Below are 14,750 nucleotides of genomic sequence, written 5' to 3' on the forward strand. Positions count from 1 at the left end.
AGGCCGGTGTCGGGGCCAGCTAGACCAGAATCAGGGCCTCCCATGAGGCATGGCCGCTGCTTGAGCCAGCAAGGTCTGGATCAGTCCACCGGGTAGCCAGGCCACTACTGGGGCCGTCAAGAGTGGGATCAGTATTTGCAATGTGGCATGCACAGAGAAGTATCGCAGAAAATAAAAACCAGATGCTTCCCCTAATCAGCAATAACTAGGAGGAAAGGGACAAAGTTATAGAAAGGGCCCTATAGTGAAGCAATTAAGGTGACCAATCAGAGGGTATGGAATAGGGGAGGATGGAGCCTCTTTAAAACGCAGGAGGTACATAAACATATGTATCAAAGTTAATCACCAAACAAGCATGGGATGGAGGGAGGGGGAGGGAATGGGATGGGGGCTGGATGAGGGCTAATTGGATGAGGTGTGTTTGTATATCCTCTCAAGTCTTGTATTCCAATGTGATGTATGATTACAATGCACCAATTAAAATAAATAAATAAATAAATAAATAAATAAATAAAATATAGATCCAAAAAAACCAAAAAAAAAATGAAAAATAAAAAAAACAGCCCCCGCTCCCAGGTAGAGGGTGCTCTACATCCAACATCTCATTACTGAACAACTCATGAACACGTGCACCAGCTCAGGAGGCGTTTAGTAACCCGGGACTGTGTCTCTGTCGGCAGCCTGCCACAACACCAACTTTCAAAGTGACCCTTGAATCCATTTACAGAAGAAACATTTCAAAGACAGAACTCAAAGTACTCAAAGCCGGTGCGCATGCTTTAAAACAGACACTCCCATGCCCCGCTGGCAGGTTATGCAGACTGGCACAACTTCTCTTTAAATCATTTGGCAATATGAACCAAGAACCTTAAAACATTTGTATCTCCTCACTAAGCAATTAGACTTCTGCGAATCAAGCCCGAGGGAATGATCCAGAACATTTGTAAATGCGTGATGCAGAAAGATGTCCGTGGCTGTGCTATTTTTCAATGGCAACAACAAACAGTAGAAACAACGTTAAAAATGTATGACTTTTTTAATAATAGAAGAAAGCGTTTCTCCTACAATATTGCTAACAATGGAAACTGTGCATGTAGCTTAGTGGTCGAGTGCTTGCCCACATGCACAGGGCTCTGAATTATTTGATCCCCAACACTGAAAAGATAAGAAAATGAGTGCAAATGGTATGTACATTCAGCGTAATTGTACTTGTAATATATATATGTACACATTGTGTGTGTGTGTGTGTGTGTGTGTGTGTGTGTGTGTGTGTGTGTAGAGAAAGAGAACAAGAAACTTGTTACCACTGGTTAACTTCGAGTGTTGGATTTGGAGGTTCAGTCTGACTCAGAGTTTCACTCTGTGACCTGGGGGGCAATGTTGGTGGCCATAAAAAGGGAGACATGTTTGCTAAACAACTAACAATGGTGATCCATTATAAAGTCATGGATCAGGCTCAGCAACCTTCAAGGATGAGTATGACGTCACTTTGTGAAGCAGGGGCTTGGAGTTAAACTGGCAGAATAACTATGTGTTTTATCTTCACCTGCTGAGAGTCGCTGAAATTACAGTCAATAAGTAAATCCATATGGACAAAGAGCAGGAAGGAGATTATAGCAACAGAATGTTGAGGCACAAAGAAAACTCAGTGCTCACCCAGGGAGGGGCCGAGAATCAAGCAGACTCACACACCAGAACCTCGCAATGTCACTGGCATAGGAGACACCAGGCACCTCCAAAAGTGAGGGGTCAGTTGGCCAGATGCAGGAGGATGGGTTAGCTGTCTGTATCAAAAAACAGAGCAAGCGGGGTGTGGAGACGCACACTTGTAATCCCAGCGTTCGGGAAGCGGAGACTGGAGGATTGCAGCTGGTGAACATCCTCAGCTACTTAGTGAGGCCCTCAGCAACTTAGTGAGACCCTGTTTCAAAATAAAGAATAAAAAAAATAGGGCAGGGGGTGTGGCTCAGAGGTCAAATGCCCCTGGGTTCCATCCTCAGATCTGTAAAAATAAATAAATAAATAAATAAATAAATAAATAAATAAATAAATAGACTAAAAACTAGGGCTGAGGGTACAGCTGGGAGGTAAAATGCCCCTGGGTTCCATTCCCCAGTACTGAAAAAAAAAAAAAAAAAAAAAAAAAGAGCAAGCCAGGCACAGTGGCACATACCTCTAATCCCAGTACTTGGGAGGCTGAGACAGGTGGATTGCAGGTTCAAGGCCAGCCTCAGCAACTTAGTGAGATCCTCAACAACTTAACAAGATCCTGTTTTAAAATAAAAAAGAAACAAGAGGGCTGGGGATGTTCACTCAGAGGTAGAATGCCCCTAGTTTCAATCCACAGTATAATAATTAACAATAATAATAATAATAGGTTTAGATGATAACGCTAAGAAGACTTCTCAGAAACTAGGGGGATAAAAGATGAGTTAGATAGAAAATAGAACGGAATACACAAGAAAAAAGATGAGTTTCAGAAAGAGATGAAATGGAGGGAAGAAATCACAAAATAAGAAAATTTGCCAGAACTGAAGACCAACTGGGAACACCTGCTGGAGGTTTCTGTTAGTCCCCCCTCTAATGGATGAAGACAAAGTTGTTTCAAGGCACTCAGCCCGTTGGAGAAAAACAGAACTTGGAAGCTTCCAGGGATGAGAGTCAGAATAAGACAGTACAAAGGATATACAATCAAAATGATGTAAGACTCCCCAGATTAACACCAGAAGCCAAGACACAGTGAAACAGTACCCGCAAATGCTAAGGGAAAATGACGTGCAAGCTAGAATTCCATACCCAGCCAACCTATCCCCCAAGCGATTCCCAGCATCGCCACCAAAAAAAAAAAAAAAAAAAAAAAAAGGATGTAGGCTAAAGATCTTTTCAGGAATAGAAGACCTCAGAAAAGCTCATCTCTATAAATCCTTTCTTGGGGAACTTCTAAAGGATGGGCTCCACTAAAATGAAGGGTTTGGGGGAGAGACATGGGACCCAGAAAGCAGAGGATGTAAGACATAAAAATAAGGGATTCCCTAGCCGGGCGTGGTGGCGCACGCTTGTAATCCCCGCGCTTGGGAGGCTGAGACAGGAGCATCGCATGGGTTCAAAGCCAGCCTCAGCTACTTAGTGAGGCTCTCAGCAATTTAGTGAGACCCTGTTTCCAAATAAAGTATAAGATGGGTCTGGGAGTATATCCCGGAGGTAGAAAAGCCCCTGGGTTCAATCCCTAGTACCACAAATAAAATAAAACAAAATAAAATAAAATAAGGGATTGCCAGGATGATGGTGAAGGAAAATCCAGGAAGACAAGTGAACAGCAGTCACAGTGAACACCCAAAACAGACTGGAGCAAGAGGACAGAGGACTCCAGGATGAACATCTTCAAGAAAATAAAATTGAGGGAACACCCAGGATTTAACATGTCAAGAGTAGACATGCTAAGAGTAGACATGCTTCTAGCAATGAATTACGAGACAAAGGAATGAGAGACAAAGGAATGAGAAAACCTAAGCAAGCTGGGCGTGGTGGCGTACGCCTGTGATCCCAGCACTTGGGAGGCTGAGACGGGAGGATCGCACAGGTTCGAAGCCAGCCTCAGTTACTTAGTGAGGCTTTCAGCAACTTACTGAGGCCCTGTTTCCAAATAAAATACAAAATAGGTCTGGAAGTATAGCCCAGAGGTAGAAAGCCCCTGGGTTCCACCAAAAAAAGAAAAAAGAAAAATATTTATCCTAACGAAATCTAATATAGTAAAAAATTTAGTTTAACCGTGAATAATATGTCATTATAATGTAAATACTGAACATTTATCTAACTAAAAATATGAGTATATTGAGAAGGTAGAAAGACATAAGAAGAGGTTGGAAGAAGCAACGATATATCAATGGGCTAAATCAGCATTCTTCATAGCAGGAAGTTAAGTGATTAAGAGCTACAACTGAAAAAATCAAGAAGCAGCAGTAGAATCCCATCATTAAGAAACAAGGAAGCCGGGCATGGTGGCGCACCCTTGTAATCCCCGCACTTGGGAGGTGGAGACAGGAGGATCGCTCAGGTTTGAAGCCAGCTGCACTGGCTTAGGAGACCCTGTTTCCAAATAAAAATATAAAACAGATCTGGGAGCGTAGCCCGGAGATAGAAGGGCTTCCAGGAGCCCCAGTACCACCAGAAAGAAAGAAAGAAAGAAAGAAAGAAAGAAAGAAAGAAAGAAAGAAAGAAAGAAAGAAAGAAAGAAAGAAAGAAAGAAAGAAAGAGAGAAAGAGAGAAAGAGAGAGAGAGAGAGAGAGAGAGAGAGAGAGAGAGAGAGAGAGAAAGAGAGAAAGAGAGAAAGAGAGAAAGAGAGAAAGAGAGAAAGAGGAAAGGAAAGGAGGAAGGAAGGAAGGGGAGAAAGAAACAAGGAAGCTGGGCATGGTGGCGCATGCTTGTAATCCCCACATGTGGGAGGCTGAGACAGGAGGATCACAGGTTCAGGGCCAGCCTCAGCTACTTAGTGAGGCCCTCCTCAACTCAGTGAGACCCTGTTTCAAAATAAAGAATAAAAAATAGGGCTGGGGGTGTAGCTCAGAGGTAGAATGCCCCAGGGTTCCATCCCCAGTATCCACACAAAAAAAAAAATAAAATAAAATACAAAATAAAGAAAGAAACAAGGAGAAAAATACCAAAAGGTACAGCTTGAGTTTGAAAGTGGGAAGTAGTAAAGGAAGAGAGAGATCCAGGTTGGGAATGGCTCTTTTACACACACACACACACACACACAGTCTTATGATGTTATACATACATAATATTTTTATTTTATTTAAAGTTTCTAAAATATGGAAGGCATCCAGGAAGAAGACATAGTGCCTGAGAGGTGTGGACCTTGCAATTAGCCAGGAAGGGCTGACTCATGGACACAGGGCGGGGTGGCGTGGGGGTGACCAAGGCAGGCTAGACTGAAGGCTGAGTGCTGGAGGGACGGAGAGCATCCCCATGGCTCGGCTGGGAAGTTCTGACCACGTCTTTGACCCTGACCTGGGCCACATTCTTGTAAGAAAGGTCGTTGGGTAGAAATTGGGAGCGGGAGAAATGAATGGAAAGAGGCCCCAGGTCAGAGACCGTGCCTAGTTCCAGGGAGAGAAGGAGACACCTTCGTTGTGCTGGCTGTGGGGATGGAGAGAGACACCGATGGCAGATATTTTCTAGGGGACTCGTCAGCATCCCAATGACAGCTAAAGCCAATGAGGAAGAGGACGGAGATGATAGAACGGGGAAGAGGAACAGGCTGGGAGAAGGGAGATTTCACCTCTGACCATGGACACAATCCCCAAGGCAGAAGGCTACCCCTCCACCCTCCAGCACCAAAGCCATTGCGTGCAATGTGGGGACAAAATGGGTAGAGAGAAGAGCTCAAACTTTGGAGTCTTTGGGGTAAAATACCTAAAAAGATAGAGAAATATTAAGAGAAAGACATGAACCAAACAGACCCGAGTTTTAACTGCAAATCCTACTTCGTGCCTGCATGGTTTTAGGAAAGTTACTTAACCTCCCTGAATCCCAGGGGCTGTCAACCCCAAATTGAGCCTACGCCTGCTCCGTGGGCTCTCTTGGGAGGAACGTCAGTGGGAAGCCGTGCCAGGTGTCTTGCCCACACATGTGGACACCTTCCCTTCCTGTGTCCCCCGCCCACCCTCACCAGGACATAGAGGTCTCCTAGGAAGAGCGCCTCCAGCTCTTCTGAGATACATTCTGTTCCCTGCACCCCTCAGGGTGTGGGGCCCCAGAAGGATCTCCAGGAGGAACCTTCAACTTCCCCTTCCCATCAGTTCAAGAGTAGAGATCACACACAGGTTTGCATCAACCAGAAAGAGCTTTATTAGCCCACCACCAGCAGAGGGGGAGGGGAGACAGCTGGGGGCTGCGCTGGGAGAACAGGGTCCTGGCCCAGGCCTCCAGGTGAGGCCAGAGGCTGGGAGGAGACTCTGGTGGAGGCAGATCAGTTCCTGGGGCTCTGGCTCTGGCTCTGGCTCTGGCTCTGGCCCTGGCTGAAGCTGGACACTTGCTCTTTGAGGATGGGCCTGGTCTGGCGGGAGGACGAGGATGAAGAGAACCCTGTAGGAGAGAGGAGAGGAGAGGAGGTGAGAAGGACTCTGGAGATGAACAGGATGCCCACGACATCTGGCGAGGGACAGGGAGGCCTGGGGGCTCCAGGAGGAGCACCAGGGCCCATAATCCACAGGAACAGGCCATGGAGCCACAGTGCCCAGAAGACTGACCTTCGCGGGAAGAGTAGGATTGCTGGTTGGAGAGGCTGTGGAGGAAGGAAGGCAAACGTTAGATGTGCTGGGAGCAGTGGGCGCTGAGGGGCTGTGGGGCAGGCCCGGGGCCCCCACTCACTGGGCATCCTCGCCCTCCAGCAGGCGGCGGTAGGTGGCGATCTCCTGCTCCAGCCGCGTCTTCACGTCCAGCAGGATCTTGTACTCCTGGCTCTGCTGCTCCATCTCGCAGCGCAGCTGGGCCAGCTGCTCCTCCACGCTGCCGATCAGCCCCTGGATCTGGGACAGCTGCATGCAGTAGCGGCCTTTGGTCTCCTCCAGGCTGTTCTCCAGGGATGCTTTCTGCAGGTGGAAGAGAGAGAGAGGAAAGTCAATGGAGGCGTTCGCTCCTGTTCCTCAAAGTCTGGGCACGCCAGGCGTGGTGGCACACGCTTGTAATCCCCGCACTTGGGAGGCTGAGACAGGAGGATCGTGCAGGTTCGAAGCCAGCCTTGCTGGCTTAAGAGGCCCTGTTTCCAAATAAAATATAAAATAGGTCTGGGAATGTAGCCCGATGTAGAAGGCCCCTGGGTTCCATCCTCAGTACCACCAAAAAAAAAAAAAAAGAAAAAGAAAAATAGTCTCTGGGCATGTTTTACCCTCGAGGTGCATGATCTTTGACCCCAGCTTGAGCACTGACTGGGCCAGACAACATAGAAAAAAAGTGATCCCACCATTCTGGGCCTTGATTTCCCCGCCTCTGTAAGGGGTTCCAAGATTATTACAGGTCCACTCATGGATCAAGAAAGGGAGGACTGGCTGGATGCCACTGGATGGCAGCAGCGTTGTGGGGGTGGCCATTGCTGGCGACCACAATCTTCATGTTTGCATGGTTTTATGAAAGTTACTTAACCTCCCTGGATCCCAGGGATATCAACCCCAAATTGAGCCTACAGTCTTCATACCATGCTGAGCTGGGACTGCAGCTCGATCTCCAGGCCCTGGAACACTCTGCGGAGCTCTGTCACCTCGCTGCGGCCGCTCTGGATCAGTTCACTGTTAGAAGCCACCTCTTTGTTCAGCTCCTCGGTCTGAGGTAGGAGAGAAGGAAGAAGATATGAAGCTCACCTGAGCCTCCCTGGCCGGAAGGCCCACGGGAGCACAAAAGACCGTGGCCCCACCTTGCTCAGGAACCAGGCCTCGGCGTCTCTGCGGTTCTTCTCAGCCATCTGCTCGTACTGGTCGCGCATCTCATTCAGGATGCGGCTCAGGTCCACACCGGGAGCCGCGTCCATCTCCACATTGACGTCCCCACCAGTCTGACCCCGCAGGGCAAGCATCTCCTAGGAAGGGATCAGAAAGGGGTGATCAGGCCAGCGGACCCCTCTCCCAGATGATCTGGCAACCCCACCAAACCAGCCTCCGGTCCCCGAAGCCAACAGCAACCCCACCTCCTCGTGGTTCTTCTTCAGGTAGGCCAGCTCCTCCTTGAGGCTCTCGATCTGCATTTCCAGGTCGGCTCTGGCCAGGGTCAGCTCGTCCAGCACCCTGCGCAGGCCGTTGATGTCGGCCTCCACGGTCTGGCGCAGGGCCAGCTCATGCTCATACCTGGCAGAACAGAGATCAGAGCCTCAGGCCCCATCCTTGAGGCAAGGTCTGCTGCCCTCCTGGATGGACAGCTCTGATTCTCTGTCCCCTGCCTTCTGCCCGCAGCCCACCATGCTGGCTGCTCACTTGGTCCTGAAGTCATCGGCCGCCAGCCGGGCATTATCAATCTGCAGGATGGGCTGAGCATTCTCCATGGTGGCCGTAATAATCTGGAATGGGGATAAAAGGACAGGACATCTGGTCAGCCAAGGTCCCGCTGCTCCAGGATGAAGGGCAGAGAGGGGCAAAAGGAGCCTCCCCAAACCTGGGGGTCACCTGGCTGGCAGGTCAGGACCTAGACTTCTGCAACCGAGTTGAGATGCTCTCCACCCAGCTCAAGGTATGTAGGGATGCGCCCACATCTCCCACCACCCCTACCCTGGACCCCAGGCTGAGAAGCTGAGCCCTTGCAGGGAATAGAGAGTCCGGTTCCAGCCCCAGCTCAACACAGGGATGCTGCAATGGGACCCTCTGCCACCACTTCTCCAGGCGACCCTGGTCACCCTTCAAAGACACCTCAGTCCCACTCTGTAAAATGGAATTGCTAGAAAGAGGTTTACTATGGGCCGCCACAGCCCTGGTCTCTTTCAATGCCCCAGCCACCGGGGCCACCCACCTTGCTCTTCAGCTCCTCGATGGTCCTAAAGTAGTGGCTGTAGTCTTTGATCTCATCGGGCCGCTGCCTCTGGTACCAGTCGCGGATCTTCACCTCCAGGTCGGTGTTGGCCTCCTCCAGGGCGCGCACCTTGTCCAGGTAGGAGGCCAGGCGGTCGTTGAGGTTCTGCATGGTCACCTTCTCATTGCCGGACAGGAGGCCGCCATCAACACCACCGAAGCCACCACCGAAGCCACCACCGAAGCCACCACCGAAACCACCACCAAAGCCACCATATCCTCCGCCAAAGCCACTACCTTGGGCCCCACCGAAGCTGCAGCTGCTGAAGCCGCCGCCGTAGCCGCCCCCCATCCCGCAGGCTCCCCCGGAGGAGTAGCGAGAGGAGGTGACCGACAGGCCCCCGTAGGTGCTGGGGGCCCGGCAGGATCCCCCGGTCAGGACGGAGGAGATGCGGCTGGAGCCACCACCGATGCCGCAGGCGCCCTTCATGGAGCTAGAGGAGGTGAACTGGCGGCTGCAGGTGGTCATGATGCCAAGGAGGGAGGTGAGCGAGTGAGCGAGAGCAGAGAGAGGAGAGAGGTGCTCGGAGGCTGAGCGGTGATGTGCTGCCTCCAACCCCAGGATCCTTTATATGCACCTGGGGAAGGCGGGGCCCTCCAAGTGCTGACTCGGGTTCCCCTCGGGATTTCGTCACTCTGTTCCATTCAACTCTCCACTTTGGCTTATTCAGCCCAGGGTGGACTCGCTTCCCCGTGTGCTGCGCCGGCTCAGAGTTCCCACCCAACTCTGGGGTGTGGGGCTGAGAGAAAAACACACAATCCGGAGTCGGTAGTGACTCAGGCTGGGCGGCTGGGGATCGGCTCCCGTTCCCGGAGCCCGAGGGGACAGCGGGGCCCTGGCGCAGGCTGTCTGTGGCAGCCGCGTCCCCAGGCAGTGAGTCAGCCCGACAGAAGGACTTCCTGCCCCACAGTGAGAGCCTCGGCTGAAAGAGGCCCTGGTGCTGCCCTCCAGGCCATCTTAGACGCGGCTGTGGGGTCCTGCGTGCCAGGCTCTGGGCAGGAGATGAGTTCGTGGCTGCATCCCTCCCTGCTCACTGTGTGACCTGAGGTCCTCACCTCCCTTCTCAAGGCCTCCCTAACAATGACAAAGAGTGCTGGGACATGGGGAATCCTTTCTACGTGTGTGTGTGTGTCTGTGTGTCTATCTGTCTGTTTTACTGAGTATTGAACCCAGCTACCACTGAGCTACACTCCCAGGCCCCTCACCACCCCACCTTGTTTTTTTTGTGTGGTTTTTTTTTTTTTTTTTTTTTTGGTGGTACTGGGGTTCCTGGAAGCCCTTCTACCTCCGGGCTACACTCCCAGACCTATTTTTACATTTTTAATTGGAAACAGGGTCACCTAAGCCAGCGCGCGCGGCTAGCTTCGAACCTGCGCGATCCTCCTGTCTCTGCCTCCCAAGCGCGGGGATTACAAGCGTGCGCCACCACGCCCGGCCCCATCTTGTTTTTAATATTGAAACAGGGTCTCAGCCAGGCGTGGTGGCACACACTTGTAATCCCAGCATTCGGGAGGCTGAGACTGGAGGATCGCAGTTCACAGACAGCCTCAGCTACTTAGTGAGGCCCTCTGCAAATCAGTGAGACCCGGTTTCAAAATAAAGAATAAAGAAAAGGGCAGGGGGTGTAGCTTGGAGATCAAATGCCCCTGGGTTCCATCCCCAGCCCCGAAAAAAGAAAGAAAGAAAGAAAGAAAGAAAGAAAGAAAGAAAGAAAGAAAGAAGGAAGGAAGGAAGGAAGGAAGGAAGGAAGGAAGGAAGAAAGAAAGAAAGAAAGAAAGAAAGAAAGAAAGAAAGAAAGAAAGAAAGAAAAGAACAAAAAAGAAACAGGGTCTCACTCAGTTACTGAGTCTGGCCTCAAACCTTTGATCTTCCTGCCTCAACGTCCCACCAAGTACTATGATTACAGGCACGTGCCACCACTCTCAGCAGTTCATTCTCTTCCTGAAGATGCTATGACTCTTTCCCCATGGGTCAGGGGCTCAGCTCTCTCATCTGTACAGGGGAAGACACACCCCATCCACAAAGAAACGTGCCTGGAGGGGAGGACCCCCAGCCCTGCCCCTCAACTTCCCCATCCATCCTTTGCAAGCTAGCTGCCCCATGTACCCACTTCTACACTGTGGCACCCATGCAGGGCCCTGCACCCCCACCCTCCATCTGATGAGCACCCCAGCCCAACGCACGGCCCTCCACTCTACCTATTTCTCTCTCCTACTTAGACTGTGGTGGGAAAGAGTCTTTGACCTGCCGCTGGTCCTCTACATGACCCCCATGGACCTCAGAGACCCCACATGGAAACTGTCCCCTCCAGGGACCTGTTCCCAACAGCTTTCTCTGGTGTCCTCAGAGTCCAGGCTGGACATGGCAGCTTTGTGCTTTCTGCCAGAGAGGCTAAGACCCTCTGGTCCCCTGCCCCCTTCAAGCACCACACGGCGTGCCTGCCATGAGCCTGCCACGCAGTTCTGTGAGGTTGGCATGAGGTGTTGCTCCTGAGACAGTGCACAGACATAGGAACCGGGACGCAGGGGGCAAACGGGCTTCCCGAGACTCCAGTCAAGGGTCTGAGATTTGAGCCCCCGCCTCTCTGCTCAGCCCTGGCTACCTATCATCCTGAACAGGTGGTGGAACTCTAAGAGGATCTCCTTGATCTTTTCTTCGATCCTTGATTTAACCCCATAAAGTAAGGAAGACTGAGGACAGAAGAGAACCAGAGAGAGAGGCAAGGGTTTGCCCCAAGTCACTCAGCTTTAAGCTTCCGAGCAGGCACTCTCTGGGCTCGCGTGATACCTGGCAGGCGTGTCCGATTTCCACCCGTCTCCCCACCATGCCTGGTAGGGGCCTGAGAGCTGGCCAAGTACTGAGGGCTGCAGGGAGGATCAGAGGTCTGGGCCCTGTACCTGAGCTCTGTCCTGGCAGGAAATTCTGTCTCAGCATGACCAGGCCTTTGTTATTGCCACATCTTATTCAGGCCCACAGCCATCAGCTGAGAAGTATGAGAGCGCTGATACACGAACCTTTGGGACCTGGGAGAGTGAACCTGATACTCCCTGCTGCTGACCCAAAGTACAACAGGCAAAGGGGACCCCAGAACCAGCATCCAGGTGTCAGGATAGACCTGGAGCTCAGGTCCAACTACAGATGCTTCACTGTCAGGACTGGAAATGGCCTTCAAAGGCTACCAAGTCCCAGCCAGAGTAAAAGACTTGCCCAAGGTTAAACAACCCAGAAGTGGATGAGCAGAAACCTGAACCCAGCTCCAGCTGTCAACCCAAGGTTCATGCCAACTCTTCCCTGGACTCTCTGGGAACTCTTCATCATCTGTCCACAGTGCGCATGCACGCGCACGTGCGCTCGCGCGCGCGCGCACACACACACACACACACACACACTCATCTCCAACCCAGGAGGAGTCTGAGAATCACACAAAGGCCCGACACTGAAGATCTGGGGGTCTACATGGACTGAGAAGCTGTGGGAAGTTGCCCACTGGCCCATCAAACCACTCAGGCAACACCACACATCACACACCCACTGTGCACCCGGCACGCAGAGACTGGAGGAGGGAGGGAGATGGTACCATAGTCTCTGATCTTAGAAGAACTGGTTGTTTGAACTTGGAGAGAAAACTGTAAGCAGAAATTCAGCACTCATGGCAGGAAAACCTGGAGTGCTTGGACTCAGCATGTCAGGAGGTGGCACCCACACTGTACCTTAGCCATAAGGGGATAGCTAGCTGCCCTCCTCATCCGGACCCTCAGTAGGATCCTAGCAGGGGAGGAGGCTGCAGCTGGGCCTGGGAAGAACCGGGTTGGCAGAGGAGCTGGGGGGAAGAGGGACTCCATGCCAGCGAGGCACATCTGCCCCGGGACTGTGAAATCCACAAGACTGTGAAGGACCACCGAGCCTAGGGGGCACCAAGCACAGGTTTCTGCCAATCTGGCACCTCTCTAGGAAGTAGATCCACCCCCACCCCACCTTCCTCCATCCTTTGCCCCACCCTCTTGGGTATGAGGTCATGTCACACTTGAGTGGACCGGGAATCCTCATTGGGCAATGCCGCGCCTCGGCTCACAGGCTCCAGCCCCTGCTCCAAGCCCGGGACAAGCCTGATCGTGGGGCTGTTTTACAAGCTCCCCAGGGGATTCCCATGCTCAGGAAGCAGGAGGCAGCCTGAGGTGCTGGGAGGAGGGTGCAGGGAAGCTGGGGGGAGAGAGAGGCTGCTGCACAGCCCTCAGGTTGTGCCTGGTGGGCTTCAGGGCAACGGGGAGAAAGAGAAGCCCCCACTGAGCCAGGACACAGCAGCCTGGATCGGGGCCAGTGTGGCGGAGACCTTGGGCAAACCCTTTGCCCTCTCCAAGCCTCAGTCCCTTTCCCTGGGAAATGGGGATAATAGCACTAGCTCACAGGCACGTGAGAGGAGCAGATGGGGAAATAAAAGAAGCCCCGGGCAGACTGGTGGCCATCATTGAATTTATTCAACAGGTGTCAATAAAGCACCCACGATGTGCAAGACACTCAGATTCAACAAACAAGGCAGAGAAACCCTCGGATTGTATAGTCTGGTGGGGGAGAGGGATGGTCAAGGCAGCCCCAGTGCTGTGTGGTCGGGTCATGCCGGGGTGCAAGTGGTCAGCGAGAAAACAGAGGACAGGCCCCTAGGGGTGAGCAAATGTCTGGTGCAGGCCCCGGGGTCAGGAGGAATCTGAGTGCCGGGCCCACCTTAGGTGGTGCTGTTCCTTCCCGCAGGTCTGAGAAGGGCTGTCACAGCCCCTCACACTGGCCATGAACAAGAGGCCTCTATGGGCTCAGATATCACCTCACTCTCTTGGGGCAGAATCACCTCATTCCGTTCCTTCTGTTCCTCTCAACTCATCACGAGGCTCACACTGCAAATAAAAGGTCTGAGAAGTGTTGTCATATCTGCCACTATGCCCCACTTGTCACCCTTAGCCAGGGGCTCCGTGAGGCCCCTCAGGGCACTGTCCCTCTGGGCCAAGGCCAGTGTCCCCCCACCTTTCCCTGGATTCTGTGGACTCAGGTGCAGAGCCAGGCAATGTCCCGGACAATGGTGCCCACGTTCTTCACCCTGCAGAGACACTGCTGGGTCAGCCCCACCAGGATACCAGCATGGGACAGGAAGAGTCCAGGGCTGGCCACCTGGACCACCACCCTGGCCTGGGGATCAGGTATGGGTCCATCGTGGGTGAGCAGGTAGGGCGACTCCTGGGGCAGTCGCAGACCAGCTGCTTTGGCAGGGCTGACAGGGGCTGGAGGTGTGACCAGAGTGGGGGTGGGTGAATGGCGAGCCCCTCCATGGGGGTCCCAACCTAGGGTCAGCCACATGTCCCCAGCAGCCTGGACTTGTTTGTAGAACATGGACAATGCCACTGAAGTTCCTGCAGCATCCCCTGGGGGTGCCCAGCAGCACAGCAACGGCTGCCTCTGCTGGTCCTGAGCTCTCTGCACACCTGGGTGCTCCCCCACCCCATCACGGCGCCCCAGCCAGCAGTGGAGGACAAGGTCCCAGAGCCACGTCCAGTCTCCCCTACACTCTGACTCCTCCTCAGGCATCCCATCAGTAAGAATGGATCCTAGCCACCTCCGGGGGGAGAAGCCCTACCTGAGAGCCTCTTCCCAGCACAGAGTGGGGTCCGCTCCCCTCCCTCACCCTTCTCCAGCCCTGGCTCGCCAGCTCCAGAGGCAGGGCTGAGTCACTGCTCCTCAGAGCCTCAGTGTTCCCATCCCCACAATGGGTGCCTCTCCCCAGGCTCTTCCCTGCTTCCTGGGACCAGGGTTCAGATGAGTAAGCTCACCCTCACTCAGAATGAGCCACCCACAGCCCAGGGCTCGTTCTTCTGGTAGGGGCCAGATGTGCAGTGGGGGCTGACGGAACATGCCTCCCTCCCCCCCATCCAAGTCAGGTGGCCGTATTAGCTGCCAGGCAGCAGAGGCGCCGGCTGTGATGAAGAGAATCCCACAGGTGCCTCTGTGGCTGGAACCCCTGGGCTCCAAGCCACCCTGGAGAGAAACTTGCAGTCTAGGAGGGCGTCAGCCTGGAAGGGCCACCAGTGACTGGCCAAGCCCTTCATTTTATATTGCAACTTCTGAGGTCCCCCGAGGGCCTGTGGCCCACCCAAAGTCCCCACACCCCAGCGGTCAGAGCCCTTGCTATAGCCCCACCTGCTGGTCCCCAGCCC

The 14,750-nt window shown here is 52.8% G+C and overlaps 2 protein-coding genes across 2 annotated transcripts in view; both read right to left on the bottom strand.

The window, feature by feature from the left end:
• Window positions 1–14,750, bottom strand: part of LOC308275712 (uncharacterized protein) — a gene marked incomplete at both ends in the record, with an annotated part of 48,452 nt that overhangs the window by 27,619 nt on the left and 6,083 nt on the right. Inside the window, 5 exons of the mRNA XM_080714064.1 lie at window positions 1,689–1,784; window positions 12,264–12,457; window positions 13,498–13,579; window positions 13,630–13,820; window positions 14,367–14,510. Of these exons, the coding sequence (XP_080570190.1) occupies window positions 1,689–1,784; window positions 12,264–12,457; window positions 13,498–13,579; window positions 13,630–13,820; window positions 14,367–14,510 (707 nt within the window). The remainder of the gene's footprint in view (window positions 1–1,688; window positions 1,785–12,263; window positions 12,458–13,497; window positions 13,580–13,629; window positions 13,821–14,366; window positions 14,511–14,750) is intronic.
• LOC308275473 (keratin, type I cytoskeletal 16-like) lies at window positions 5,972–9,021 on the bottom strand (the record flags this gene model as incomplete). Its single annotated transcript, XM_080713781.1, has 8 exons — window positions 5,972–6,087; window positions 6,252–6,286; window positions 6,373–6,593; window positions 7,196–7,321; window positions 7,412–7,573; window positions 7,682–7,838; window positions 7,965–8,047; window positions 8,494–9,021. 8 exons carry the CDS (start codon window positions 9,019–9,021, stop codon window positions 5,972–5,974), a joined length of 1,428 nt encoding a protein of 475 aa, XP_080569907.1.

This window comes from Muscardinus avellanarius (genome assembly GCF_963383645.1).
Source record: "Muscardinus avellanarius genome assembly, chromosome: 16".
Classification (NCBI taxonomy): Eukaryota; Metazoa; Chordata; class Mammalia; order Rodentia; family Gliridae; genus Muscardinus; species Muscardinus avellanarius.